General features: G+C 51.5%; 2 protein-coding genes across 8 annotated transcripts; both read right to left on the bottom strand.

The window, feature by feature from the left end:
• Positions 1–2,068: 2,068 nt before the first annotated feature.
• Positions 2,069–9,870, bottom strand: LOC149524395 (uncharacterized). 2 transcript variants are annotated; one of them, XM_075928988.2, is made up of 2 exons: positions 8,605–9,870; positions 2,069–7,842 (listed from the first exon to the last, which is right to left on the bottom strand). In XM_075928988.2, the coding sequence occupies exons 1-2, from the start codon at positions 9,524–9,526 to the stop codon at positions 6,641–6,643; spliced, it is 2,124 nt and encodes a 707-aa protein (XP_075785103.2). In that variant the 5' UTR covers positions 9,527–9,870; the 3' UTR covers positions 2,069–6,640. The 2 variants fall into 2 exon arrangements, with proteins under 2 accessions (XP_075785103.2, XP_075785109.2); XM_075928994.2 differs by having other exon boundaries at positions 2,069–7,876; positions 8,605–9,643.
• A 9,158-nt stretch (positions 9,871–19,028) lies between these two features.
• Positions 19,029–26,223, bottom strand: LOC102461287 (uncharacterized). Of its 6 annotated transcripts, none has more exons than XM_075928992.2 (3): positions 26,205–26,223; positions 25,462–25,561; positions 19,029–22,842 (listed from the first exon to the last, which is right to left on the bottom strand). In XM_075928992.2, exons 2-3 carry the CDS (start codon positions 25,523–25,525, stop codon positions 21,614–21,616), a joined length of 1,293 nt encoding a protein of 430 aa, XP_075785107.1. In that variant the 5' UTR covers positions 25,526–25,561; positions 26,205–26,223; the 3' UTR covers positions 19,029–21,613. The 6 variants fall into 6 exon arrangements, with proteins under 6 accessions (XP_075785107.1, XP_075785105.1, XP_075785108.1 ...); XM_075928990.2 differs by having other exon boundaries at positions 19,029–22,845; XM_075928993.2 differs by lacking the exon at positions 26,205–26,223 and adding an exon at positions 26,029–26,126.
• Positions 26,224–26,287: the final 64 nt, after the last annotated feature.

Genomic DNA, 26,287 nt, shown 5'->3' on the forward strand with positions numbered 1-26,287 from the left:
GCAGAAAAGCCTCAGGGGTTCATGAGCCCGGCTGTCTCTGAGTCCACCATTTTGTGGGGACTGTGGCCAAGTGCACAATGGTGTGTTCTAAGCTGGGCTGAGACCCAACTCCTTTCATGCTAGAGTCTAGACTAATGAACCCAGCACATGAGATTCACTTACAATGCCCCATATTCCATTCCCTGCCCTCCTGCCCCGAGCCAGCCAGTCCCACTGTCCTGAGGCTGCTCAGACTCAGTGCCCCTAGAGGGAAAAGGCTGCATGTCCCATCCCCAGACCTGAGAACCGAGGGGATAGTCCCTATCTATATAGTCCAGGGAAGGCCCTTCTAGGCTCATCCCTGGGCCCCACAATCCTGGGGAGATGTAAACGTAACCCTCACGTCTGGAGCTTAGTGTAGGATCCTCTACAGCTTGAGCTATAGAGCCAGCTGGGTCTCATCTTAGGCTGTACAGCTCTCTCGTTCTTGTCTCTCACTGTACGTGGTCTAAGTGCCACTACATGGGACAGTGAACCATACCACATGTAAAAAACAACAAATGGTCTGGTAGCACTTTATAGACTAACAAAACATGTAGATGGGATCATGAGCTTTTGTGGGCACAGCCCATTTCTTCAGATGACCAGAGTTATGGGTAGGGGATATGAAAACTCGAAATAAATAGGGAAGGGGAGGGGGGAGAAAAAGAAAAAAGGAAGGGGGTATGAGACAGAGCATAATTAAGTATCTGGAGAATGGGTAGATTCTCTACATGTGTGAGTGGGGGGAAGGTTACATAGACAGACTATGGGGAGCCATAGGGTGTGTCTAGACTACAGAGTTTTGTCGACAAAAGTGGACTTTTGTCGACAAAACTATACCTGCGTCCACACTACCACTGAGTTCTGTCGACATAACGTCGACAGAACTCAGCAGTTTTGTCGACGCTGGTAAACCTCATTTTACGAGGCATAACACCTTCTGTCGACAGACTTTCTGTCGACAGAAGGTGTTATTGCATGTAAACTGTCCTTTGCATCTACACTACCATGTCGACAAAGCAGCTTGCTTTGTCGACAGAACTCAATGTAGTCTAGACGCTCTTTGTCGACAGAAGCCTGTAGTCTAGACGTACCCATAGGCTGCAGGGAGCCGTTTACAAGGGCAAATGAAAGGAGTTTGCTCAGCAGGGGTCAGGTAGGGAATATACAAAAAAGGGCGGTGCTGGGATCCAGAGTTGGAATCCCAGTTTGGGACCCAAGCAGGGGCGGCCCCAGACTAGCTGCCAGCAACTGGCACCCTAGGTGAACCATGCAATTGGCACCCTCCCCCCCCAACCCCAAGGGCAGATATCGACTGAGGGTTTTGGTTCTGTGCTGGGAAGAGGGGGGCTGGGGATGGAGTTCGGGGGCTGGGGGCCAGGGAGAGGGAACAGGGTGCCAGTCGTGGGAGTGAGTCCCCTGCACCCGTCTCCTCCCAAGATCCCACCCCCTCAGAGAAAAGTCGGCATGCGCCTCTCCCGGGGTGACCCCCCCCTCCCGCAGTGCAGGGGAACCCCCCCGCATTCCTCTTCCCCTGGGGCCAACCCCCCCCCCAGTTCCTCCTCCCCTGAGGTCAAAACCTCCCCCCCATGGCACAGGGGAAGCCCCCCTGCGCGTTGCCTCTCCCAGGACTTCCCCCCCCTCCTGGCTGCAGGGAAGCAATGCTCCAGGTAAGGCACCGGAAAGGGAATGGGAAATGGAAGGGGCAGGGTTTGAAATTTGGCGCCCCATGCTACTTGGCGCCCTAGGCGGCTGCCTAGTTTGCCTATAGGCATGGGCCGCCCCTGGGCCCAAGGCCTCCCTTGGTTGAGGTATAAAGGAAATTCCCAACTCCCAGGCCATGATGGCTGCAGAAACAGTGACAGAGAACCTGCCTGTCAAGAGAAGAGCTAAAAATCCCTCAAGTCATCCCCATAAACCTCTGCATTCCATTTTTCATAGCTTCTCATAGAAAAATGCCTCTGGATCAATAGGGGTTAATTCCTGGTGCTGGGAGATGCATAAACTTGGGGTTTTAGCTACTTCAACAGCAGGAGAAAGGTTTAGAATAACACACAGTCTCTTCCTCTTAAGTGTGCCATACACATTTTATTGGAAACAGACAAATACAAAAACCACCACCACCCAAGTGTTCACTGGGGGCAGTCAGCATGCCACTCCCACTCCCATCAAAGTGCTGATGTAGCAGAAGTCAGGGTTCTGGTCAATACAGAAGTATCATTTCACTAGCATCTGCTCCTTCCATAATTGAAGGGACTGTGTCAATAGAAATTTGACATCACGGAGTTGGATTGTGATGTGACCCTTGTGAAAATCTGCAGTGGCCCCTGTGGATTTAGGGGTAGATTCTGATCTCAGCAACATTAGTATAAATCTGTAGAGCACTGGAAATCTGCAAATATCCGCCGGAAAAGCATCCACGGACATGAATTCAGATATCCACAGCTCATTTTTGCAGACACAAATGCAGATGCGGATACAAAATTTTGTATCCACGCAGGGCTCTATATATCTGGAGCGGTTCCACTGCCAGCAATGGAACCACAACTGAACTGTGATCTCAGTGACCACAGTGTAAATCCAAAGGCACCTCATGCACTGGAGTCAGGCTTGGTTTAAATTCAGAGTAATCCTGTTGACTTTTCTCGAGTCCCTCTGGATTTACTCTGGTGTGAGATCAGAATCGGGTTCCTTGAATTACTGGGTTTATGTGTGAAAAACCCATGACAACAGAATTGAGAGTAATTCACTAGCATGGATAAAAAAATATATAGGTCAGGACCTTTATGTGTTATCCAGCAATCGAGCATGGCTCTAGAATAGATCTTAAAGGAACACAGACCAGAATTTCGCTAGCAAGATTCATCAGAATCTAGCCCGGACATCAGTGGGCTCACTCTGGATTTACACCAAGGAGGCACACCAAGATCAGAATCCCACCCTGACTCCACTGGCATCAGAGAGCTTGCACTGGATTTATACTGAGGTCATGAGATCAGAATCTGCCCTCAGTACTGATGCGGTCAGTAGTTGCAGACACTGATCTATATTAGAGACTCCACATCTTTTCATCTTGTCTCCTTGTAATATTTTCCAGGAACCCTGGCTCCATCCACCATGATCAAGATAGACAGAATGCTCCAGCATATTCCCTCAAGGACTGTGTCACAGGGCAGTTGGGCCCTGTGGATAGGCTAAGTCCAGTGCCCATGGACCAGAGCAATCTGCCTAATTAAAGAGGGCTAAGTTATACCTGGGTCAATGAAGGATTCTGTGTAGGTGACTAGAGGAAGGAAGGATCGAGACAAGCTGAGTCCTATGGAGGGAAAGCCACACAGGAATGAAACTAGTTCCTGTGTTGGGTCCTTGGAGCAACAGGCTGGGGGCTCACGGGAGAGGACTTCCACTATATAAATCTATGGCCTGCTCACACCTTGAATACTGCATGCAGTTGTCACAACTCAAAGAGATATATTAGAAATGGAAAAGTTACAGAGAAGGGCCCCACAAATGACTCATGGTATGGAATAGTTTCCAGAGGAGAAGAGATTAAAAAAACTTGGGACTGTTCAGGTTGGAAAAGAGATGACTATGGGAGATTTCATGACAGAAATCTATACAATCAAGAATGATTTGGAGAAAATGAGTAAGGAAGAGTTATTTACCCCTTCACATAACCTAAGAACCAGGAGTCATCGGATGAAATTAATAGGCAGCAGATTTTAAACAAACACAAGGAAGAACTTCTACACACTGGAGAGTTGATCTGTGGAACTCATTGCTAGAGCATGTTGTGATGGCCAAAATTATCACAGGGTTAAAAAAGAATTAGGTAAATTCATGCAGAACAGGTCATCAATGGCTATTAGCCAAGGTGGTCAGGGATGCAACCCCATGCTTTGAGGGTACATCTAAACTACAGGCTTTTGTCGACAGAAGTTTTGTCGACAGATACTGTCGACAAAGCTTCTGTTGACAAAGAGCGTTGAGACTACACCCAGTTCTGCTGACAAAGCAAGCCGCTTTGTCGACATGAGAGTGGAGACACAAAGGACAGCGTAGCTGCAATAACACTTTGTCGACAGAACTCTGTCGACAAAAGGCATTATTCCTCATAGAACGAGGTTTACAGCTGTTGACAAAACTGCTGAGTTCTGTCGACGTTATGTTGACAGAACTCGGCGGCAGTGTAGATGCAGGTATAGTTTTGTTGACAAAACCTTGTAGTCTAGGCACACCCTGACTGTCCCTAAACTTATGACTGCCAGAGGCTGGGACTGGATCACATGGGATGGATCACTTGATAATTGCCGTTCTGTTCTTTCCCTTTGAAACCCCTAGAACTGGCCACTGTCAGATGGCAGGACACTGGGCCAGCTGGACTGTAGATCTACGTAGAGCTGGCTGAAACAGGGAAGCTGCTAGATGCAGCAGTGCTCGAGACCCAGGGAGGGGTGGTTCTGAAGCCCAGGGCCAACGACTGAGTTACAGCTGTTTTCTGCTTTGTATGCTAATCTCTGCAAAAGAAATCAACTCCTTGAAAAGACTGGGCATGGCAAAGCATCCTTTGGAGCTGGGGAAAACACTGGCCTGGTGACATGTGATACCAGAACTGGCAGTAAGTGACATGCAGGTGAACTCCTATCTAGCGGTAAAATCTTCCATCCTGGACAGAGGTGCCAACAGTCATGTTGGGACCCTGGACAAGGTGGGGCGGGGAGCAGGCTCTGTGCTCTCGGAAGGGGCGCAGTCTTAGGAGTAGAGGGCAGAGCAGATGAGCCCAATCCAGCTAATGAAAGAGAGCTGGGCTACATCTGGGCCAATAAAGGGCTGCTGGTAGGAGGAAGGAATGCCACACTGGAGTGGAGTTAGCCCTGTGATGGGTCCCAGGAGCAAGGGTCCAGGAGCTCAGGGAAGCAGCCCTGTAGCTGCTGCACCAGGCAGGGAGTAGAGCTGGCTGAAACTGGGAACTTGCCAGGAGCAGCAGTAGCTGAGACCATGGGGATGGGTGTCCCTGAAAGGTAAGGATGGAGTTAAGACAGTGTCCTGTTTTGTGTGTTAACCTGAGAAAGCAAGAAGCCTCCCAGTGCACGCTTTGGGGGGGGGGGGGAGGGGGGGAAGAGAACAAGCCTTGAACCAGGTAACTTTTTCCGATGTGTCGGTGAGGCTGTGACACACAAGAACACTAGTAAATACCTCTAGGATTGACATGCATGCCTCAGTGTATGGTACACAAGGAAACTGCCAGGGTATGTCTACACATCAAAGTTAATTTGAAATAACAGCCGTTATTTTTGGTAAACTTCATTCTATGAGAAGTAATGCCAAATTCAAAATAGCTATTTCCAATTAAGTGCTATGTAGTCACATAATTTGAAATAGGGGGCCTCCAGCCCTTCCCAGGGAGCCCTGTGGCCACTCTGGGCACAATCAGGAAAACGTACTCTCCTCCCCCCAGCCCCGGAGCCATTAAAGGGGTAGACCCTGGCCACAGTGCCTGTGCCAGTTCCAAGCCTGCCAGCCCAGGGCCAGCTGTGGCCCCTGACCCAGTGGCCCCAAAACATGAGCCAGCAAGCCACTGGCAGCCAGCCCCCACCGCTCCCCAGGAGCAGTCTGCCAGCTACCAGGAGCCTGACAGGTGCTGGAGAAATCGGGTGCCTTCATGGTCCAGGGTGGAGATCATGGACCTTATTCAGGTTTGGGGGGATGCCCCCAACATCCATGATCTCCACACTACACAGAGGAATGCAGCCTCTATGGCAGGATAGCTGCCAACCTGGCCACCAAAGGCCACATGAGAACTCAGGAGCAGGTTTGCATGAAAATCAAGTTGGTTCGGCAAGACCCCCAATCCTGGACCCTGAGCTTCCCCTCCCCTTTCTTCCCCTTGCTTCCCCCTTCTAGCTCCCTCCTCCCAGGTTTCCCCCTCCCCTCTCCCGCCTCCTTTTCCCAGTCTCCCCAGAGGTTCATCCCCCCCCCCCAGTTTTGTTGATAAACCCAATTTCTATTTTTGAACATATGTGTCTTTTGTTTGACATCAGGAAGGGGGGCTAAGGAGGGGTAAGTGGAATGACGTGAGGGAGGAATGGGGCATGAGCCCCTGGTTGGGAGGACCGGGGCGGTTCTGAGGGCTCCTCGGGGTGGAAGCTCTCCTGCAGGGCCTCCTGGATCCTGACAGCCCCCTAATGGACCCCCCCAGATGGCAGCCTGCAGCAAGTGCAGCCGGGCTAATGGCAACGACCCCACGAGATGCACCAGCGTGCCCAGGGGCAGCTCTGGCTCCATGTGGCTGAGTGCTGTGGTGTCCCAAGTGTGGACACTCAGGGCACTCCAAGGTAGGACTGCTTTGCTGTCCCTCATTGAGGTAGACAAGCAAGTGGGGGAACCCTGAGAACTGTCTGTCGGGGGTGGGAGTAGGGTCCCTTTAAGCATGGAGCTCAGTTAGTCTCAGGCAGCAACCCACACACTAAGTCCTAACCTGATGCCCTGCTGGCACCGGTTCCAGCCAGCCTTAACTTTGGTTCAGGGTCCACTGAGTGTGGACGTGCTACTTCAAAATAGGTTTTGTGTGTAGATGCGTTATTTCGAATTAACTTAGAAATAGCTTAATTCGAATTAACTAACTCGAATTAATGCTGTTGCGTAGACATACCTCCAGAGAGTCCCCTGCTGTCATGCTAATTTCCCTCTTTCCAGAGCTGTCTCCCATACAGGACATGTATGTTACATCCTGAGTTGAGCCCATCACATCATTTCCCACCCCCTCAAAAGTCCCCTCCCAGCCACTGGGCAGCATCTGCTTGGTGTGGACCCTCTGGTGCTTCATGAGGGCGGAGCTGTCTCGGAAGTCCTTCCCACAGTCCGTGCACTTGTAGGGCCGCTCGCCCGTGTGGGTGCGCCAGTGCTTGTTCAGCTTGGAGCTGTCCACGAAGCGCTTGCCGCACTCAGTGCACTGGTAGGGCCGCTCACCACGGTGGATGCGCTGGTGCTGCACGAGCGAGGAGCTCTGGTTGAAGGTCTTGCCGCACTCAGGGCAGCTGTACGGCCTCTCCCCGGTGTGAATGCGCCGGTGCTTGATGAGGTTGGAGCTCTGGCTGAAGCTTTTCCCACAGTGGCTGCAGCTGTAGGGCTTCTCCCCGGTGTGGATGCGCCGGTGCTGGCTCAGGTTGGAGCTGCTGCTGAAGCTTTCACCGCACTCGGCGCAGCTGTAGGGCTTCTCGCCCGTGTGGGTGCGGACGTGCTGGGCGAAGGAGCCCAGGCTGAAACTCCTCCCGCACTCACTGCAGATAAAGGGCTGCTCCCCAACATGGGTGCGGAAATGCTTCACCAGGGTGTAATTGCGGTTGAAGCTCTTCCCGCACTCGGTGCACTGGTAGGGCCGCTCGCCCGTGTGGATGCGCTGATGCTGGAAGAGGTGGGAGCTCCGGATGAAGCTCTTCCCACACTGACCACACTGGTAGGGCCGCTCACCAGTGTGGATGCGCTGGTGATCGATCAGGTTGTAGCTGAGAACGAAGCTCTTCCCACACTCGCTGCACTTGTAGGGCTTCTGGCCCGTGTGGATGCGCTGGTGCTGGACCAGGTGGGAGCTTTGTCGGAAGCTCTTCTCGCAGTCCGAGCAGCTGTAGGGGCGCAACTTGCACTGGGCTTGGCTGGGCTCTGTCACCACCCTGACGTGCATCTCCTTCGGTGACATCGCCTCTGTCCCCAGCTGCTGTCCAGCCCTGCTGGCCTCTCCCCACTCGGTGCTCCGGGACATCCCATGCAGCTCTGCTCCTTCAGGCTCTTCCTGTGCAGGATTCTCCTTCTCCATCCTGGCACCTTTTGCGAGAGAGAGACACACTGCAGACAGGGCCTGTTCCGTGTGCCAGAGAGACGGGACAGCAAAGGGAGTTTGTCACTGACAGGCAGGAAGTAAATCCCCACGGGCTGATTCTGTCCCCAGCAGCCCCGCTGAGCCTTGAGAGAGCTTGGGGGAGGAGAAGGCTCCTCCCAAGGGTCAGGGTGGGTGGGCTCCAGGTGGTTTTGCTGGGATCCCCTCACTGCCCTATAACCTAAATCCTTTGATTCCAGTTGTGGCACGTCAGGGCCCCCCAGCTTTGTGGCTGGCTGATGCTCAGGGCGGGGTTCCCTGGCCAGGGTTTGGCAGGGCACTGCACTAGCTGAGCGGAAGGGGCTCTTCTGACCTTCCCAATCCACGGCTCAGGCGTGGCATCCTGGGGGGCTGCCTCTTAGTCCATGAAGAGTCCCCAAGCCCACTCCTATGTCACCGGTGCCAGGTCACCTCTGCCAGTAAGGACCAGACTGTTCCTGACCTAGGTGCCCTGAGGATGCAGCCCCTGTTCCCCTAGTGCCAGGCACAGACAAGAAATGCTGCATGCAAAGGGGGGGTAGGAAATCCTGATAAGTAGCCATGAAATATTTCCAAGGAGTGGCTGGTTTAGGGCGGGGGGCTTTGCTAGGCTCAGGGGCACAGGACCCCCCCCCCCCGCCAGGGGCTCTCCCGGGTGCCAGCTGCAGTTCAGGGAGCCCCATTCCCCTCTCCCTGCCGCCTCCTGCCCCAGGCAGCGATTCCTTGCTCACCACCCAGCCGGGGCAATCTCCCTCCAGCTGTCAGCGGGAGAAGTGGGGCGACTTGGGTCCCAAGCGTCCGGAGGTTGGGCCAGGAAGATCCCTGCGCTGCCCCAGCCCCACGCGAGGTAGCAGCAGCCCCGGCTCCGCTCTGGGAAGCGGGGGGCTGAATGTCTCTATTGCAGGGCAGGCTGGAACTTGCAGCTCGGCCCATTGGGCGCCCCTCCGCTCCCGGAAATGAGGTCAGAGCCCAGGAGTCCCCAGCTGGAGCCAATCGCAGGCTGCTCCCCCCCCCCCACGTTTCTCTCCAATTCACGTGGAAATGCCCCCGGTGAAGTGACGCTCGTGGCACGACGGACTCCCCCGCCCAGCCCCCGGGATGCTGCAGGCCCAGGGGCACGCAAGGGACCCCTGTACACCAGGCTCCTTCGTGCATCACATTACCACCCACCTCACAGCCCGGCGCGGAGGCCCCAGGTCGCAGCAGCAGTAGAAGGCTGTTATCCCTCCGGCCGGGGGGCGCACATGAAAGCACGTTCCCGCGGCCTGAGCTCACACCTGTGCAGGGGGCGGGGCTTGTATGCCTTCTCCCCGCGCTCTCCGGAGCCCGTTCATTCATCCCCGTGGGCGGGCCGAGGATTGGCTCCCGGCGGTGTGACGCAATGGGGGGGGGAGATGATCTCACGAACAGGGAGCCCCCACCCCTGTGCGGGTTCGCAGCCCGCGGGCGGCAGCAGGTGGTTCCCAGGACCAGCCGCTGCCGGAGCTGCGGGATATGGGTACAGGGGGGCTGAGAGCGGGAGCGAAGGGACCCGGCTCCCCGCCCCTGCCTGGAACAGACCCATGTGTGTCCCCCGGCCCGGGTGCAGGGCAGCAAGCGGCGGCAGCGTGGGGCGGTCTCCCCGCAGCTCCCCACGTGCCCCGGGAGGAACATGATTCCCGGCAGCCTCTGGGTCTTGTGCCAGCCGGGGTGTCCCGCAGAGCGATTTGCTCCAAAGGGGCCCGATACCCCCACCCCGTGGGGCTGAGCCCTGCCTCTGACACTGTCCCCCTGTGCTCCCCACAGATCCTGCCCAGGGCGACGTGGGGGGCCGCATGGCCTGGGAGCTGGTGCTGGTGGGCGCTGTGGCTGGCTGCCAGGTGAGAGGCGCAGTGGGATGTGCAGTTGGCCCGGGATCGCTGCCCCTTCCCCCTGGCTCCTGCTGCAGACTCCCCCTTGGGGCGCCCCCTGTGGTGCCCCTCGTGCCCGACCCTGATCTAGCCTTGGGGTGTGGCTGAGGCGGCGGGTGCTGAGCCAGGCCCTTCTGGTTCCAGGTGCCGGTGGCCTTCGCCGAGGTGGCCGTGTGGTTCTCCCGGGAGGAGTGGGGGCTCCTGGACCCAGGGCAGAGGCTTAAATGAATTATTCAGCGTTCTCTATTAACACACCTAGTAAGGAATCTATTTGTCAAACGTTTTCCAACTCTGATTTGTGGTCTGTATTGTTACAGCTGCACTTGCTGCCAGGTACTCTTAAATAAATGACCACAAATAATTGAAACAGGTGTGAATATATTGTGTTATTTAGACAAATATGCAGAACGTTGAAATATTGCACAGAATTCCCCCAGGAGTAGTTCCTGCTCTCAGTTAGCTGTAGAGCATAGACCTCTTGGTCTTTTCTTAGCCTGGTTTGCTGTAAATTGAGATTCACAATTGAGATCTCTTTTCTCTTAACCAACCAGGAAAAGACATGTAAAGGTATCCTGGAAAGGGGAATATAACTGGGGATTGTGTTCTTTAATGCTGCCACTTTTCAATACACAAAACAAAATCTGGGGGTTGGGGGAGGGAAATATCAAGCTGCTTGGGGTTGTGCATTAGAAAATCAGGAGTTGTACAATTTGAAAGTCTCCTGGGAAGAGTGGAGAACTTGGTGTGATCAGTGAAACCTGATCTGAATGCGCATTGTGACTTTATAACGTAAGTTGAGGCGAGGAGTTTTCAGTCAATATCTTAAAAAGGCCTAATTTTCAGGTGGAAGTGCTCAGCACTGTCTGAAAACTGGGCCCCCATAGCCATTAATAATTGGGTGCTGCCCATCACTGTTGAAAATTTTAACCCACATTTTTAATGGAGGATTTTTCTCCAATGTGGTCCTTGAGTAACTGAGTCAGATAAGTGTCAACAAAGTGAGACTGTCAGATTCTTTTCCTATGTTCATATCTTGGTGTCATGGGGGCTGTACTTACTGCTGGATTGCTTCCTTGTGGCCACGGCTGTGTCCAGACTCAGGGGGTTTTTCGGGAAAAGTAGCCTTTTTCCAAAAAAACTTCACCTGCGTCTAGACTGCAGCCGCGTTCTTTCGAAATTAAATCGAAAGAATGCGGCTTTTCTTTCGACGGCGGTAAACCTCATTTCACGAGGAAGAACGCCTTCTTTTGAAAGAAGGCGTTCTTGAATGTAAATAGGGCTTCTTCGAAAGAGAGCATCCAGACTCGCTGGGTGCTTTCTTTCGAAAAAGCGGCTTGCTCTTTCGAAAGTTCCGCGTGCAGTCTAGACGCTCTCTTTCGAAAGAGGCTTGCAGTCTAGACATAGCCCTAGGGATTAGCTCTGCCCATCTGATGCCCCTTCTGCAAGTGCATTCTCTCTCTCTCTCTCTCTCTCTCTCTCTCTCTGTGTCAACTCAATGGCTCCCTGTTTGTGGCTTGGCCCTTTGGCCAGATAACTATAGGTTTTCCCTTCAGGCGGTGGAGAGGGCGGAGAAGAAAAGGGCTAATACCAAAATCTGACTCTACCAGTCATCCCAGGAAATCTTCCACTTCAGCGCCCAGCAATGGGGCCATTTCCCCAGTGGCTGGTAGGGGAACCCAGGCCTGGCTTTTTCTCTGGGCTCCAGCCCAGGGGTCCTACATCCAGTGGTTCGAAAGGCCTGCGTTGTCCCTCACCTGATTGCTGTTTCCCTGGTCTGCTTCCTGTATTGTTTCTGCCTCTTCCTCTCTACCCTCCTGTGGGTGAGTCTTTGCTTCTGGGCCAAGCTCCCCGTTCCCGCAAGCCCTACAGTGTGATTCCAGGCCTCCCTGCAGCTACCTGGCCTTTATGCAAGTGCTTCCTATTCCTCTCCAGGGGAGCTTCATCCTTTGAGTTTAATTAGTCCTCTTTGCTCCCTGGTGCTGCCTTGGCGGTGAATTGGTCCATGTAGCCTCATTAAGCCCTTTAGAGGCAATGTGAGGCAAACACCCCGTCACACATGGGTTTACTGGTTCTGTGCTGCATCCTGTTCTATAAACAGTCTCTAAGGAGGAACCCTTTTAGTGTGGCAGGCCTCAGGGAACACCCTGTTTTACCAGGGCAGGCCATGCGGCCTCCCCAACTCATTGGGTCTGCAGACTCTAGCATCCCGGCTTGGCAATGGGAGCTCCTGCAGTGAGCTGGACTGATGTCTGCAGAGACAGTCTGGTCTTGGGGAGTGATGCAGCCGGTTGCGTATTAGCAGTGACACTAGGCTCTTCCCTCCCTGCAGAGTGACGGAGGAGGGGGCTTGCTTTTTGCAGGCCCAGGTCTCCACTCCTAGAGATGCTGCTAGGCTCAGCGCATGCATGACAACCAGCAGCGGGTGCCCAATGCTAGGCCGGGGCAGTCTGTAAATCTGTGGCAGGGTTGCATGGAGAACTGGCTAGCCACCTGGGCTTTTTAGACTAACAAGCTGGCATGCAGATGTGGCATGGAAGAGCTGTGATTGACAAAAGGTGAGAGAGGCGGGAGAAGGGAAGGAAATGGCAAATCTTTTCCCCAACTGGCTAGTTATGGGGGAGGGGGGGGCACTGAGTGATTTTGAAGAAGCTGAGTGCTCAGTGCCTTTTGAGGCATCATTTTCCTTGAAGGGGGTCTCCCCAAATTTGAGTCCCCTAAAAACAGACACTCCTTTTCCCTTGCTACTTTTGACAGTGGTGGCCACTGAATTTTCAAATTAATTAGCTAGAATCCTTGTCTTCACCTTAGGCAGGCCCTCCTCTCACTCTTCACTCCCCTCCCCCTTAAGCCAATTGTTTGCTCTTTCTATTCATGTGGGCAAATCTTTTCTAAAACCAAAAGAAACCTGGATTGCTTTAGAGAAGTGACTGCAGGTAAAATGCCCTTTTAAAGTGAGGTTTTTTAAAACCTTGGTTTGTATTTTATTTTTCTCTTTGAGGGGAGGGTGTGTGTAATTTAATTTGTGAATCTTTATAATCACTTGTGAAGGGGGAGAAAGGCAGAGGGATTGGCATGCTTGCATCTTTGCAAGATGCAGATCTATTTCCTGCAATTTTACAGGACATTATAATCCAGAGATCTTTCTCCTACATCTAATGAAGCTGCCATAACCCAGAGATCTCTTCCCAATTTTTCAATCAATGGTATGAAGGATTGTGAGGGCTCTGGGTTTAGGCTGGGCATGAGGGGCTAGGGGTATAAAATGGAGACCAAAGTAGAAGCTAGGAACACAAAATGGAGACCAGAGAGACTTTCTGGTATCTGTCCCCTGGATGATTTTATAACATTTATATCACTAACCATCATGTCATAGAGACTACAATGTGTGTGTTGTTTTTGTCCAATATTGGCTCAAGGCTCTGCAAGACTGAGCACATGTTTCTTATTGTTGGCACAAATACCTCACTATCCCTGATTTTGCCTCATTAGGCTGATGTAATAATTTCAGCTCTGTCTTCCACAGCTCAGGCTTCCTTTTGATATAACTACCAACCTCTGAAGCATTAGAATCACTTTAGCAAATGCAACACTCTTTGTGTTTTGCCTTTAATTTTATCAGTAAGGTGGCAGATAATGATCAGAGATCTGTGAATCAGCTTTGGTTCTTATAACAAGTTTCACAAGTTTGGTTAAAGCTGTGGTTAATCTGTTCTAAGTTTAATAACTACATTCAAACTAATGGTAATTCAACAACTGTTAAACCCAACTGAGATCAAATGATTGTGTGAGTGAAATGAATATATTTTTGTGAAACAACTAATAGTTAATTTTAAGTTGCTCACACTAAACCTTTTATGCAAGTCTTCCATTACATTTTTAATACATGTAACCACAGATGGATTGTGTGGAGAAGGATTCTTGTACAGAAGATTTTAGAAACAGTAGGTGATAATCTTCTGTCATCTCAGATGTGTTCTTCTGATTCCTATAAACTACAAATAGAAGAATCTTCTCTCCCTCTACTGTGCTAGTATGTATCATTTTGGTCTTATGCCAGGTGCTGTTTTTCCCTATGAAATCACATTACATTTGAAAAGAAAAGCCTTAACACCTCTCCCACGTTTAACGATATTTCTTTCTTTCCCAACCTGAACCTCATCTCATAAGGGAGTAAAAAAAAAAAAAAAATCCTCTGAATTCATAGTCTCTAATCATAGCTCAGCTATCTGTTCCTGTTACTCCAGGTATACCAGTCAGTCAGTTACTGTGCTCTTATTTAAGAGACCTGTAGGTTTACCCAGAGCTCTTGGGGGCTCTGATGCACACGGTCTTTCCTCTGTCCTTTTCTCCCATCCCTCCCATGCAGTTGTTTTAGGCTCTGTCTACACTATGGGATAAGGTTGAATTGAGATACGCAACTTCAACTATGTTAATTGTATAGCTGAGATCAAAGTACCTTAACTCGACTTTTGGCGCTGTCTATATTGCAGGAAGTCGAAGGGAGAGCATTCCCTTCAACTTCCCTTACTCCTCATGGAAGCAGGACTACCCGCACTCATAGAGCGCCCCTCTCAGTTTGAATTAGTGTGTCTTCACTAGACCTGCTAATTCAAACCCTGGAAGACTGACAGCAGCAGCTTCGATCATCTCTGTAGTGTAGATGTGCTCTGACAGTTGTGATTATTGTAGCTATGGGAAGTGGTCACTAATTCCTCCGTTACCCTCCTAAACCAGATGCAAAGTACCCCCACACTAGCTCACCTGTTACCCCTACCTTCAGGTGACTCATTTCTCTCTCTTGGTAAGGTAAAAGGGGGCCTGCCCTAGAGAAATTGCCAGGGTTTTGCAGGAAACACTTCTAGGACAAAACTTCCTAGTACAGTTTAGAGCTGTTGTCCTTGGAAGACATGGATGCAGCACTCCAATGCAATTGATAAACACCTGGGCACGTATCAGAGGGGTGGCCGTGTTAGTCTGAATCTGCAGAAGTGGCGAGGAGTCCTGTGGCACCTTATAGACTAACTGAAGTGTCGGAGCATAAGCTTTCATGGGCATCTGACGAAGTGGGTCTTTGCCCACGAAAGCTTATGCTCCGACACTTCAGTTAGTCTATAAGGTGCCACAGGACTCCTCGCCACCTGGGCATGATTTTTCTGAAACAAAGTACTTTCTTTATTCAGTGTTACCAACCTTCCATAACTGAAATTCATCTAAACGTAAATGAAAGCAAAGAGTGAGCCCTCTGCAGAACCCTTGGACACTCTGTTCTGCTTGCAGGGCTGTCACTGACTGCATTCTGAAACTTTACATCTCTAAAACATTCATACCACACACCTTTATTAACCCAGACAGACAGGCACACATTCATTAAAGCTATTGCTAGGACTGTGTAACCTCCGGCAGGCACATTTGAACCTGTGACCTCTAGAGTTCAGTGTAGAGCTACTACTGCTTGAGCTTTAAAGCCACTAACTGGGGGTGGGGTGGTACATATGCTTACTCCCCATACTCTTCTTTTCCTTTCTTCTGTGTCAGGCTCCTTCTGGCCTGTCCCTGGTTCTGCATCTGCCCCAGTTTCTGCTTCTTTCAAGTCTTTTCAGTTTCTTTCTTCTGAGCTGATCTTTCCCGGACTTCCTAACTTGACTGACTTTGGCCTGCTGACAGCCTGTCTTTTCTTCAGCTTTACCAGCCACTGGAACCTTTCAGAGTGGCTCATTTCCTGCCATGAGCATATGCTATCCGCCAGTCACTGTTAAACCTCCTTGGATTGATCTGTCTAGTCCTATGACTGTTGCTAAATCTGCCTGTCAATCAAATGTGTAACATAACAAGCCTTCTCATCCTAATGACTTAACCAACCAACCAATGGAGGTGCTAATTGTTCTTATCAGCCTTTTGTAACTACTTGGACCATCTACTCTCTCTCTCTTTTGTTCTCCTCCTTTTCTGTCTCCCCTCACCCCTCTTATTTATTCTTGGATCTGGGCTTCTAATACTCTAGTCATCTGAAGAAGTAGCTTTTGCTCACAATATCATCCACATGTTTTGTTAGTCTTTAAGATGCTACTAGACTATTTGCTGGTTTTTTAAGTTTTTCCTGTTACAGACTGACTTGGCTACCCCTCTGAAGCTTAGTATTATGGTCTGTGTACTATTATGGTCTGGTGCCCCTCACCTAATTTTGGATTGAGTATGCCTATTTGACCCTTCCCTGCAGCATTGGATTGATCATTTGTGGGTCCTATCTACACTTGTCTGCCTGCCAATTTAGGCCAGATTGAATCTGCTATTTCATTCTTCTTCGCTGTGCGCCAACATTTTACACCTACCAACTTACCAAACTAGTAAACTTTAAACAAATACCTCATCCCATTCCACATGTATCCGGGTGTTAATTTATGCATCTTAATGTAAAGGTCTTCTCTTGCCACTCAATATCTTATCAATTCAGTGAATTTTACTTTAGTTCTTCCCCCATGTTTGGTTAATGGCTGCAAAACACCATGTTCAGCGCTATGCTTAAAAAACAGAACAGAGCAGCTCAAGAAATCTTTTATCAATGCAGGATCGTGCTCACTTGGGCATGTATTAGAATTTGGTGGGGGCCAGTCAGGGCTTTCACCACTTCCCAAAGGACCTAAAGAGCTATGTTAGATTGTTCTGCAGCATCAATGCAAAGCAGTACAGCTTACAACACTTACCTTTTGGATTGCATTGTCTAGCTTTTAAGGGGAGGCTCAAAAAAGCAGGTGACTAAACTGTAACACCAGGTGGTGAGTTCCTCTTTGGGACTCAACGTCTAGTTGTCAGCCAGTACCAAGCAGCGTCCCAGGACTTGATCCTATGGCCGGTTTTGTTCGACAGCTTCATTAATGACCTGGCTGAGGGGATGGATTGCACCCTCAGCAAGTTTACAGATGACATTAAGCTAGAGGGAGAGGTAGATCTGCTAGAGGGCAGGGATAGGTTCCTAGACAAGTTGGAGGATTGGGCCAAAAGAAATCTGATGAGGTTCAACAAGGCTAAGTGCAGAGTCCTTCACTTGGGACGGAAGAATCCCAAGCATTGTTACAGGCTGGGGACCGACCGGCTAAGCAGCAGTTTGGCAGAAAAGGCCCTGGGGATTACAGTGGATGAAAAGCTGGATATGAGTCAACAGTGGGCCCTTGTAGCTAAGAAAGCTAACAGCATATTGGGCTGCATGAGTAGGAGCATTGCCAGCAGACTGAGGGAAGTGTTTTTTCCCTCTATTCAGCACTGGTGAGGCCACGTCTGGAATACTGCATCTAGTTTTGCCCCCACTACAAAAAGGATGTGGAGGCACTGGAGAGAGTCCAGCGGAGGGCAACAAAATGATTCGGGAGCTGGAGCACATATGACTTATGAGGAGAGGCTGAGGGGTTTGGGTTTATCCAGTCTGCAGAAGAGCAGAGTGAGGGGGGGATTTGATGGCAGCCTTCAAATACATGAAGCGAGGTTCCAAAGAGGACGGAGAGAGGCTGTTCTCAGTGGTGACATGGCAGAACAAGGAGCAATGGTCTCAAGTTGCAGTGGGGGAGGTCTAGGTTGGATATTAGGAAAAACTATTTCTCTGGGAGGTTGGTGAAGCGCTGGGATGGATTCCCTAGGGAGGGGGTGGAATCTCCATCTCTAGAGGCTTTTTTAAGGCCCAGCTTGGCAAAGTCCTGGCTGGGAGAATTTAGTTGGGGTTGGTCTTGCTTGGAGCAGTGGGTGGGATTAGATATTTTCTGGCTTTTGTGGATGGCATTCTTAGGCACTTCTCCCTCCCCATGCATTGCACGGGAAGCCACAGGCAGGGGGTGAATCTCCAGCTGTTGAGGGGCTAGTCTGTGGCCAGCCCTACACCCACCCAAGGACCTGTCCCCTTTCCCTGCTGGAGCCCCCCTCCTGCCCCAGAGCACAGGGAGGGCAGCATGTGGCTGTTCCAGCTCTGGAGTGGGCAGGCAGGTGGTGTGGGGTCCCTTGATCCCTGAATGCAGGGTGGGTGGGTGACATGCAGCCCCTCTCAGGCACAGGACTTGAACAGCTGATTTGCATGTTCCAGCTCTGGGAGGGAGCGGAGCAGGATCAGAGAGTGAATTAGCAGATTCGCGGTGCTTTGAAAGTGCTGGGGGTGGGGCGGCAGGTTGCCCACCTCGGTCCAGATTGTACCTTGAGAAATGTCACAGTGGGGAAAAAGTTTCTGCCATTATCGAATTTCACCTGTAGATGTTCTTTCAAGGCTGGTTTCTACTCTTAGGGTGCATTTATACAGCACCCTTACCTTGAAATAAGTGACGCAATTTGTGCTACACCACTTGTGTAGCTTATTTTGAGGTAATTTCAAAGTAGCTTATTTAAAAATTAAATTTAGAAATAAACAGCTATTCCGAAACTTCTCTTACTCCTAGAATGAGGTTTACAGGGAAGTTGGAATAGAGAGCCCGAAATAATGGGCTTGCCATGAAGACGCGGGATAGCTTTTTTGGTGTACTCTGGTATCCGAAATAGTATTGCAGTGTAGATGTACCCTTAGTGATTCTGGTACTAATCCGGATTTACCTCACTGATGTCAATGGAGTAGGGTTGGATTCTGTTCTCAGTTGAAGAAGTTTATACCTACAGTAAATCTGCTGCCTTCACTGGAGTCACTCTGCATGTATTCTGGTTTGAGATCATAATCAGGTCCTTTGAATTACTGTGTTTATATGTGAGAAACACAATCGAGACTAACTCAGCAGCAGCCTGGATTAAGCATATAGTTTACAACTGTTACCTGGCTCTATGTTGTAAAGGAACAAACACAGACTAGAACAATTAAACCTGTTTGCTAATAAGAACAATCAGAATCTGGCCATGGACACTGCGGGGGTCGCTCCAGATTTACACTGGAGTTAGGCAGAACAGCATCTGCCCCTAATGTTGATGCAATCAGAGATTATAGAAACTGAGCTACATTTAGACTCCCCACCATTTTCTTTGTTTCCCATTAATCTTTTCCAAGAACCAGAGACCCACCACACACAAAGACTGAGGATACTGAATGCTCCACCGTGAACCCATTTTACCATGAAGCAGCCTAGGCACTGGGATTCAAACCCTTCATACAGGCCTTTGAACTCCTACTCTCCCCTTCCAAGGACCTCATTTCACCCACAGAATCCCTCCCTCTGCAGACCTCTCAATTCCCCACAGCTGTGATTTTTCTGGACTTCGCAGACCACCAAACAAACAAAAATAAAAAACAAACCAACCAACCACACACCATCTTTTAGCTCCAAATATTTATTGTGACCTCTTAGACCTAACTACAGGAAGCTCCCGGCACAGATAGAAAAATAGCATTACTAAAAAGGAAAAAAAGATACAGTAGTAAAAAAAAAATCACCCCTACACCAAATGTTAGATTAATTCAAACATCCCTCCCATAAAAGCTACATAGTGAGAAGGCCCCGATCTATCCATAAGTAGATTTCCTGCAGTAAGTCTCTCTCCACATCTTGTAACCTTGCCTGAAATGGCTGGAGAGACAGCTCTGCATTATGACACCTCAAAAGCTGCAGGAGAGAAATCTTTGGGTTCTGACACCTCAGGAAGCCACGGTAGAAAGATCTCTGGGTTGTGAGTTGTGGGGGAAAGGTCCCCCTTTTCCCTGTGACAATGAAACCATGCCAATCCCTCTACTTCCCCTCTCTGTGATGAGAAAGGTCCTCAAATTGAAATACACCCACCCTCCCAACAACAACAAAACCTTAAAAAATTACCTAAAATGGGCATTTGAACAGCAGTCACTTCTCTAAAGCAAGATGGGTTTCCTTTGGTTTTAGAAAAGCTTTCCCCATGTGAGTCAAAGGAGCAAATAACTGACTTAAGGAGAGGGTGGGTGGAGGACTTGGCTAAGGTAACAGAAAGGACTCTGGCTAGTTGCTCTGCAGATTCAGTGGCCAACATTGTCAAAAGCAACAAGTGATTCAGTGTCTCAGTTTTTAGGGGAGTCAAATTGGGGGAACCTCCCCTTGAAAGGAAAGTGACTCCCTAGAAAGCACTGAGTGCTCAACCTCTGAAAATCAGGCTCAGATCAAGCTTTCCAAAAAATAACTAGCTATTTTAGAAAAAAATCGTAGCCGTTTTCTCTCTCTCCAATTCCCCCACTCTGTCAGCCATCACTGCCTCTCCCTGCCCCATCTTGATGCTGGCTTATTATTCTAAAGAGCCTTGGCGGTTAGTCTATTTGCTCCCAAAAGTCTAGAGTTTCATTCTGTCCTCTGGTCCACCCTCTTGACCAATGTTCTAATTTTTCCATCCATGTGCAAACTGAAATTTGTTATGTGCACCAAAGCATGTGTGACAGTGGCACAGCCAGAAGGGCCCACTTGGGTGTGCCCCAACTTCAGGTGGGTGAGCAATGGGAGGGGTGGTAAGACCCCACAACACAGGCCATCTTAAGATATCTTGCACAATGGACATCCTCTGAGATTGCAATCAAAACCTCCTAGCCCAGCCATGGCCAACCCGAGGCTCGCAAGCCGCATGTGGCTCTTTCCTCCCCCCAGGGTGCAGCTTCCGAAGCCTCCCCGCATGGCTCGTAAGCTGCCCCCGCGCTCCCAAAAATGGCCCTCTCCTCCCAGCTCCCTGTGCTGACCTGGGCAGGGGAGCCATCTGATGTGGCCATGAAAGGGTTGGGCCCAGAATAGGTTGGGCCACACCTGTCCTAGTCCTACATTTGAAATCCACTCTCAGGTTTCACTGCTCAGACCAGTTCTCCAGTCTTTCAGAGACTTCCAAATTATATAACTGAATTTCTTCCGTACAAATCCCAAGCAGACTTATTCTACCCCCCGTCCCCGGCTTTCTTTTGTGCATCATAAAGTAGCAAAATGTAAAAGGTACAATTCCCAGGTTTATTTCTCTTTCCAGGATGCCTTTAAATGTCTTCTCCTGGTTGGCTGAGAGAAACAAGAGATCAACTGTGGCTCTTAATTCTTGCAAACCAGGTGAAGAAAAGACCTAGAGATCTGTGCTCTACAGCTAACACCGAGCAGGAACAAAACAGAGTCATTTCTAGCTTAGACAATTACTCATCAAATACAGCATAATAAGCACTTTTAATCTATGACTCTGAAAGCACTTCAGAAAAATGCTGGGTACCGTTATTCTCATTTGAGGGATGAAGAAACTGAGGCACAAAACTATAATGTGCCAGAACAAGGCATAGAACTCTGATGGCCAGGCCTCTGCTCTAAACTACACACCTATGCACAACTGCAAACAAACTGATTTCACCTTCTATAACCCCACAAAGCTAGGAAACTAATCCATGGGTCCTGGCTCCTAGCCCCCTGCTCTCAGACCCTACTCCCCTCCCTGAGGACAGAATGCATGAGTCCCAGCTCACAGGCCCTTGCTCTATTTCTATCCCTCGATGTTCCCGAAGTCAGGAGACTCTGTTCCCAATCCCGCTACTCAGAGCGCACAAAGAAGACAAGAGTCCTGATTCCCAGCCCATACCTCACTATCTTTTGCTTATTTCCTCTCTACGCATCCCCATGGCCCACGTCACAGCTAGGCAATTTGCCTTAGCACTTCCTGCCTTTTTGGAATCCATCCGCACTTTTATCCACTGGAGAAAGGAGAGAGGGCTGCAGATCAGGGCACACTGGCTTCCGAGATGGATTGGTGTCTTGCTGAGCAGTGAGGACGGGGAGCGAGGACACCAATTTACCCTCCATAAAGGTGCCCTTGTTCTCCGGGAAGGCACGTCAATGTCTCTTTTTATAGATGCTCCAGTTCCCCAGGGCATGTCAACGTCACCCTCTAGAGAGCCACACCAGTGCTGTCCCCAGCTGGGCGCCTACTTGGAGTGCGTTCTCTGGTGCTTCATGAGAGCGGAGCTGTCTCCAAAGCCCTTCCCGCAGTCCGTGCACTTGTAGGGCCGCTCCCCGGAGTGGGTGCGCCGGTGGTTGTTCAGCTTGGAGCTGTCGATGAAGCACTTCCCGCACTCGGTGCACTTGTAGGGCCGCTCCCCAGTGTGGATGCGCTGGTGCTTCATCAGGGAGGAGTTGCAGCCAAAGCTCTTCCCGCAGTCGACGCACTTGTAAGGCTTTTCACCGCGGTGGATCCGCCGGTGCTCCACGAGGTGGGAGCTGACGCTGAAGCGCTTCCCACACTCGGTGCACTGGTAGGGCCGCTCACCACGGTGGATGCGCCTGTGCTGCATGAGCGAGGAGCTCTGGTTGAAGGTCTTGCCGCACTCGGGGCAGCTGTAGGGCCTCTCCCCGGTGTGAATGCGCCGGTGCTTGATGAGGTTGGAGCTCTGGCTGAAGCTTTTCCCGCAGTGGTTGCAGCTGTAGGGCTTCTCCCCGGTGTGGATGCGCCGGTGCTGGCTCAGGTTGGAGCTGCTGCTGAAGCTTTTGCCGCACTCAGCGCAGCTGTAGGGCTTCTCGCCCGTGTGGGTGCGGACGTGCTGGGCAAAGGAGCCCAGGCTGAAACTCCTCCCGCACTCACTGCAGATAAAGGGCTGCTCCCCGATGTGGGTGCGGAAATGCTTCACCAGGGTGTAATTGCGGTTGAAGCTCTTCCCGCACTCGGTGCACTGGTAGGGCCGCTCGCCCGTGTGGATGCGCTGGTGCTGGAAGAGGTGGGAACTCTGGCTGAAGCTCTTGTCGCACTGGCCACACTTGTAGGGCCGCTCCCCGGTGTGGATGCGCAGGTGCTCCGTGAGGTTGGAGCTGAGAACGAAGCTCTTCCCACACTCGGTACACTTGTAGGGCTTCTGGCCCGTGTGGATGCGCTGGTGCTGAACCAGGTGGGAGCTCTGCCGGAAGGTCTTCCCACAGTCTGAGCAGCTGTAGGCACTCTCCCCGGGCTGGGCTTGGCTGGGCTCCATCATCATCCTGAAGTCAATCTCATCTTGATAGATTGTGTCTATTTCCTCTTGCCAGCCAGCTCCGCTGTCCTCTTCTTTCTTAACCCTCCAGGACAACTCTTGTGGCTCCACTTCTGTGAGACCTTCCGGCTCTAGATTCTCCTCCTTTATCTTTGGCCCTTTCTGCTTTAGATTCTCCTCCTCTATCTTGGCACCTGCTGGGAGAAAGGGAGAATCCAAGGAGGGCTCATTCACTGTGCTGGAGAGAGGGAGCAGCAAATCTGATGTGTAGGAAATGAATTTTCCCAAACAAATACAGTGTAAATGTTTTACCTTGAGGGAAATTAACCATCAAAATAACTTACCAAGAGTCAAGAGGGATTCTCCATCTTTGGCAACTTTTAAATCAAGATAGGATTTGTTTGGTAAGGATTTGCTTTAGTTCTAAAGCACTTATTTTGGGGGATTTTAACAGCATGACAGTCGGGACTAGATAAATCACATGCTTCTGGCCTTCCGGTGAGCATCAGACACTGAGTGAGACAGGGCAGAACAAATCAGGCAGCCCACTAAAAGATCTCTCACCATGAGAGTGGTGAGGACAAATCGGAGTGCCCATGTCACGTAGGAGAGTGGGACTCATTTCTAGTTTGTCTTATGCTCCTAAAGGCTCAGACTTCAGTCGTCCACTGATAGGAGGATCTGGGAGGTTGTGGGTTTTGTTTGTTTTTTGGAGGAGGGAGGGGGTGAAGCACTGGTGATGGCCATGGCTGGAGATAGAGTCCTGCTCTTCTGTTCATGTGCTGAGGTGCCACCTAACTCTCTCTCTGATGCTTGCCTGGCTGTATGATGCTCCCATGCTCAGTGTCTAGACCAGTGCATGTCTATGCTAGGAAATTATTTTGAAATAACTATTTTGAAATAATCTCATTCCCCAAGGGAAGCAGAACAGATTTCGAAATGAGCAGCCCATTATTTTGAAACAACAGGCTTAGTAGTGTGGGTGCTTCATCATTATTTCAAAACAAGGGGAGTTATGTGGAAATAACTCCATCGCGTAGATCAGAGCTCAGTGGTTCTCAGCCTTTCCAAACCCCTGTACTAGAGATGTTAAATTTTGATGAAGCAGCTACTCACCGCGCCTCTGCCTTTGCATTGTAGTAAGAGCCACCCGCTTGTGCTGGGTCCCGACAGCTGCACCTCTGCTCCAGTCTGTTCTCCCCACCCCCGCACTGTGGAAAGGGTGCTTGGGGGGCACTGGCTTTTAAGCTGGCTCTCCCCAGCACCTGCTCCTGCCTCTGCCCCTCGCTGCCTCTGCTATAGAGATAGCAGGGGAGAGGGGAAATGTGAGTAGTTGACTTGATTACTCTTTTACATCCATGCCCTGTACCCCTTTCAGGAGTCTGATTTGTCTTAGGTACTCCCAAATTTCTCCTTGCTTAAAAACAACTTGCTTATAAAATCAGACAAAAAAATTCAGAAGTGCCACAGCCACACCATTATGGAAAAATGGTGCTCTCGTTTTTACCACATACAATAAAAAGCTTTGTTATCTGGCATGTTGTGGGAATTCAGGGGTGCTGGTAAGTCAAAAACTCTGGTTAATTCAGAAGGAGGGAGTTTGGTGTGGAAGGGTTCAGGGCAGGGGATCGGGATTCAGGAACAGTTTTGGGGTGCTGGATACAGGTGGCGTCACCTAGGGTGACTCCTTGTAAGTGGTGACAAACCCCAGCTGCTCCAAGGTGGAGGTGTGGCCAGGCAGCTGTGTGCTGCCTCTGCCCACAGGGGCTGCTTCCACAGTTATCATTGGCTGGGAATCACAGCCAATGGGACCTGCAAGGCCATAGCTAAGGGCTGGGCAGCTAAGCACCCCCATGGCTGCTCTGCCACCCAGGAGCAGCAGGGACAGGAAGGGCTTTTTTTCACCTTCCTCTTAGCTTTGAAGGTGTGGATCATCTCTCATTTAAACATTTCCCTGGCATGATGGGTGGAAGAGGGCTCAAACACTGGTGTGCCTTAGTCTTGTTTATTCTCTGTCTGTTGCACATCAGAGTTTAGGCTCCTGTAGGCTATGGCTGCTAGGCTTTGTGTGCAGGTGCCAGGTGGTGTCGATGGCATGTGACACCCTGGAGGATAGATCAGATTGGTAGAACCCTGCATAGAATCAAATTTGCATCCTCATCTGCACCAATGAGCCAGGGATACCCGTGGATCCAGAATGAGTACCCACCCATTTGCATAGCTCTAAAGTAGGGGAGAAGAATCTAAGGCCCAGGGCTGGATGTGGCCCCCAGCTTGTCTGGATCTGGCCCCCGAAGCTCAGGGCTTCCCTCCACCCCTCACTGGGGAGCCTACACTGGCACGTCCCTGCAGGGCTGGAGCACACAAAATCTACTAGCCCGAGCCCCACTAGGCTCTGGTGTGTGAGGGGAATGTGGGAAGGGTCTTTCTCCTCAGCTGAGAGCCACATAAAGGAGGATTTGTTTTCTTTTTTGTTTGTTTCTCCCTTGGATGTGGCCCCAGACTGATTTTTCTGTGGGTCAGCAGCCCAGCCCTACTCCACAGGTAACGAGGGTGGGGGACTTCCTGGCTGAGGGTGGGGGAGTGCCTGGTGGCTTTGCTGGGCCTCTCCAACGCCTACACATGGCTACAGGAACCTCAATAATTCAACACCAACTTTGCCGCTTCGTGGCACCTTTGGGGATTGCTGCCAGGGGCCCTAGGAGTTTGGGGTGCGATTCTCTGGCCCAGATCCCCCCAAGAGACCCCTCCTGGCCTTTCCCTGCGACAGATCCAGCCCGGCCTGCAGCTCCCGCACGGGGAAACTTCCTCACCTGCGCAGGCCCCGCCGGGGCTCTCCTGCGGCCCCGGGACACGCGGCTCTTCCTCCGGCTCCATCTGGGAGATCCCGGCGTGGGGGCCAGGGAGTCCTGCCTGCAGGGGGGAAGAGGGGGACGCTCTGGTTTGGAAATGGCCCTGCAAGGAGCCACCCCCAGGCCGGGGGGGGGCCTTGCTGGGCTCAGCTGCCCAGACCCCCCCGCTGCTGGGAGGGGGCGACTCTCCGGCCCCACTGGGGCTCCGAGCCCCGGGTCCCCGCGGCCGCTTGCTCCGGGCAGCGGTTTCCCGCCTGGGCTGCTGGGTCCCCCCCCCTGCCCGCAGCGCCGCTCACCGGCCGGCCGGGGCCTCCAGGGGCTGCGGCCGGGGCGCGCCCTGCGCACACGCGGGGCCGGGAGTCGGTCTCGGGAGCGGGCGCGCCCGGAGCGGAGCCAGGAGGCTGGACAGGAAGGTCCCTGCGCTATTCCAGCCCCCTGACGGCGGCACCATGTGCTCCGGGAAGGGGAGGGCGGTGGGGCCAGCCCGGCTCTCCCCACGCGCCGCCGCCCGCGCAGTTTGGTTCCCACCCGGAGCCGGGGGAGCGGGGCTCGCCGGGGGCGCAGAGCGCAGCGCGCAGCGGGGCTGGCTGAGGCTTCTCCGCGGTGCCGCGCAGGGAGCGAGACCCGGCGCTGCCCGGGCCACACAATGGGGTGTGTGTGTGTGTGTGTGTGTAGGAATCCTTGTGGTGCCTGTGGGTGCGCACCCGGTGCGCCTGTGTGCGGTCCTTGCGTGGAGTGCGGGTGCGTAATTCCTGTGCGGGTGTGAGTGGCCCTTGTGTCGGCGCGG

This window comes from Pelodiscus sinensis, chromosome 5, assembly GCF_052426305.1.
Source record: "Pelodiscus sinensis isolate ZL-2025 chromosome 5, ASM5242630v1, whole genome shotgun sequence".
In the NCBI taxonomy this organism is placed as follows: domain Eukaryota; kingdom Metazoa; phylum Chordata; order Testudines; family Trionychidae; genus Pelodiscus; species Pelodiscus sinensis.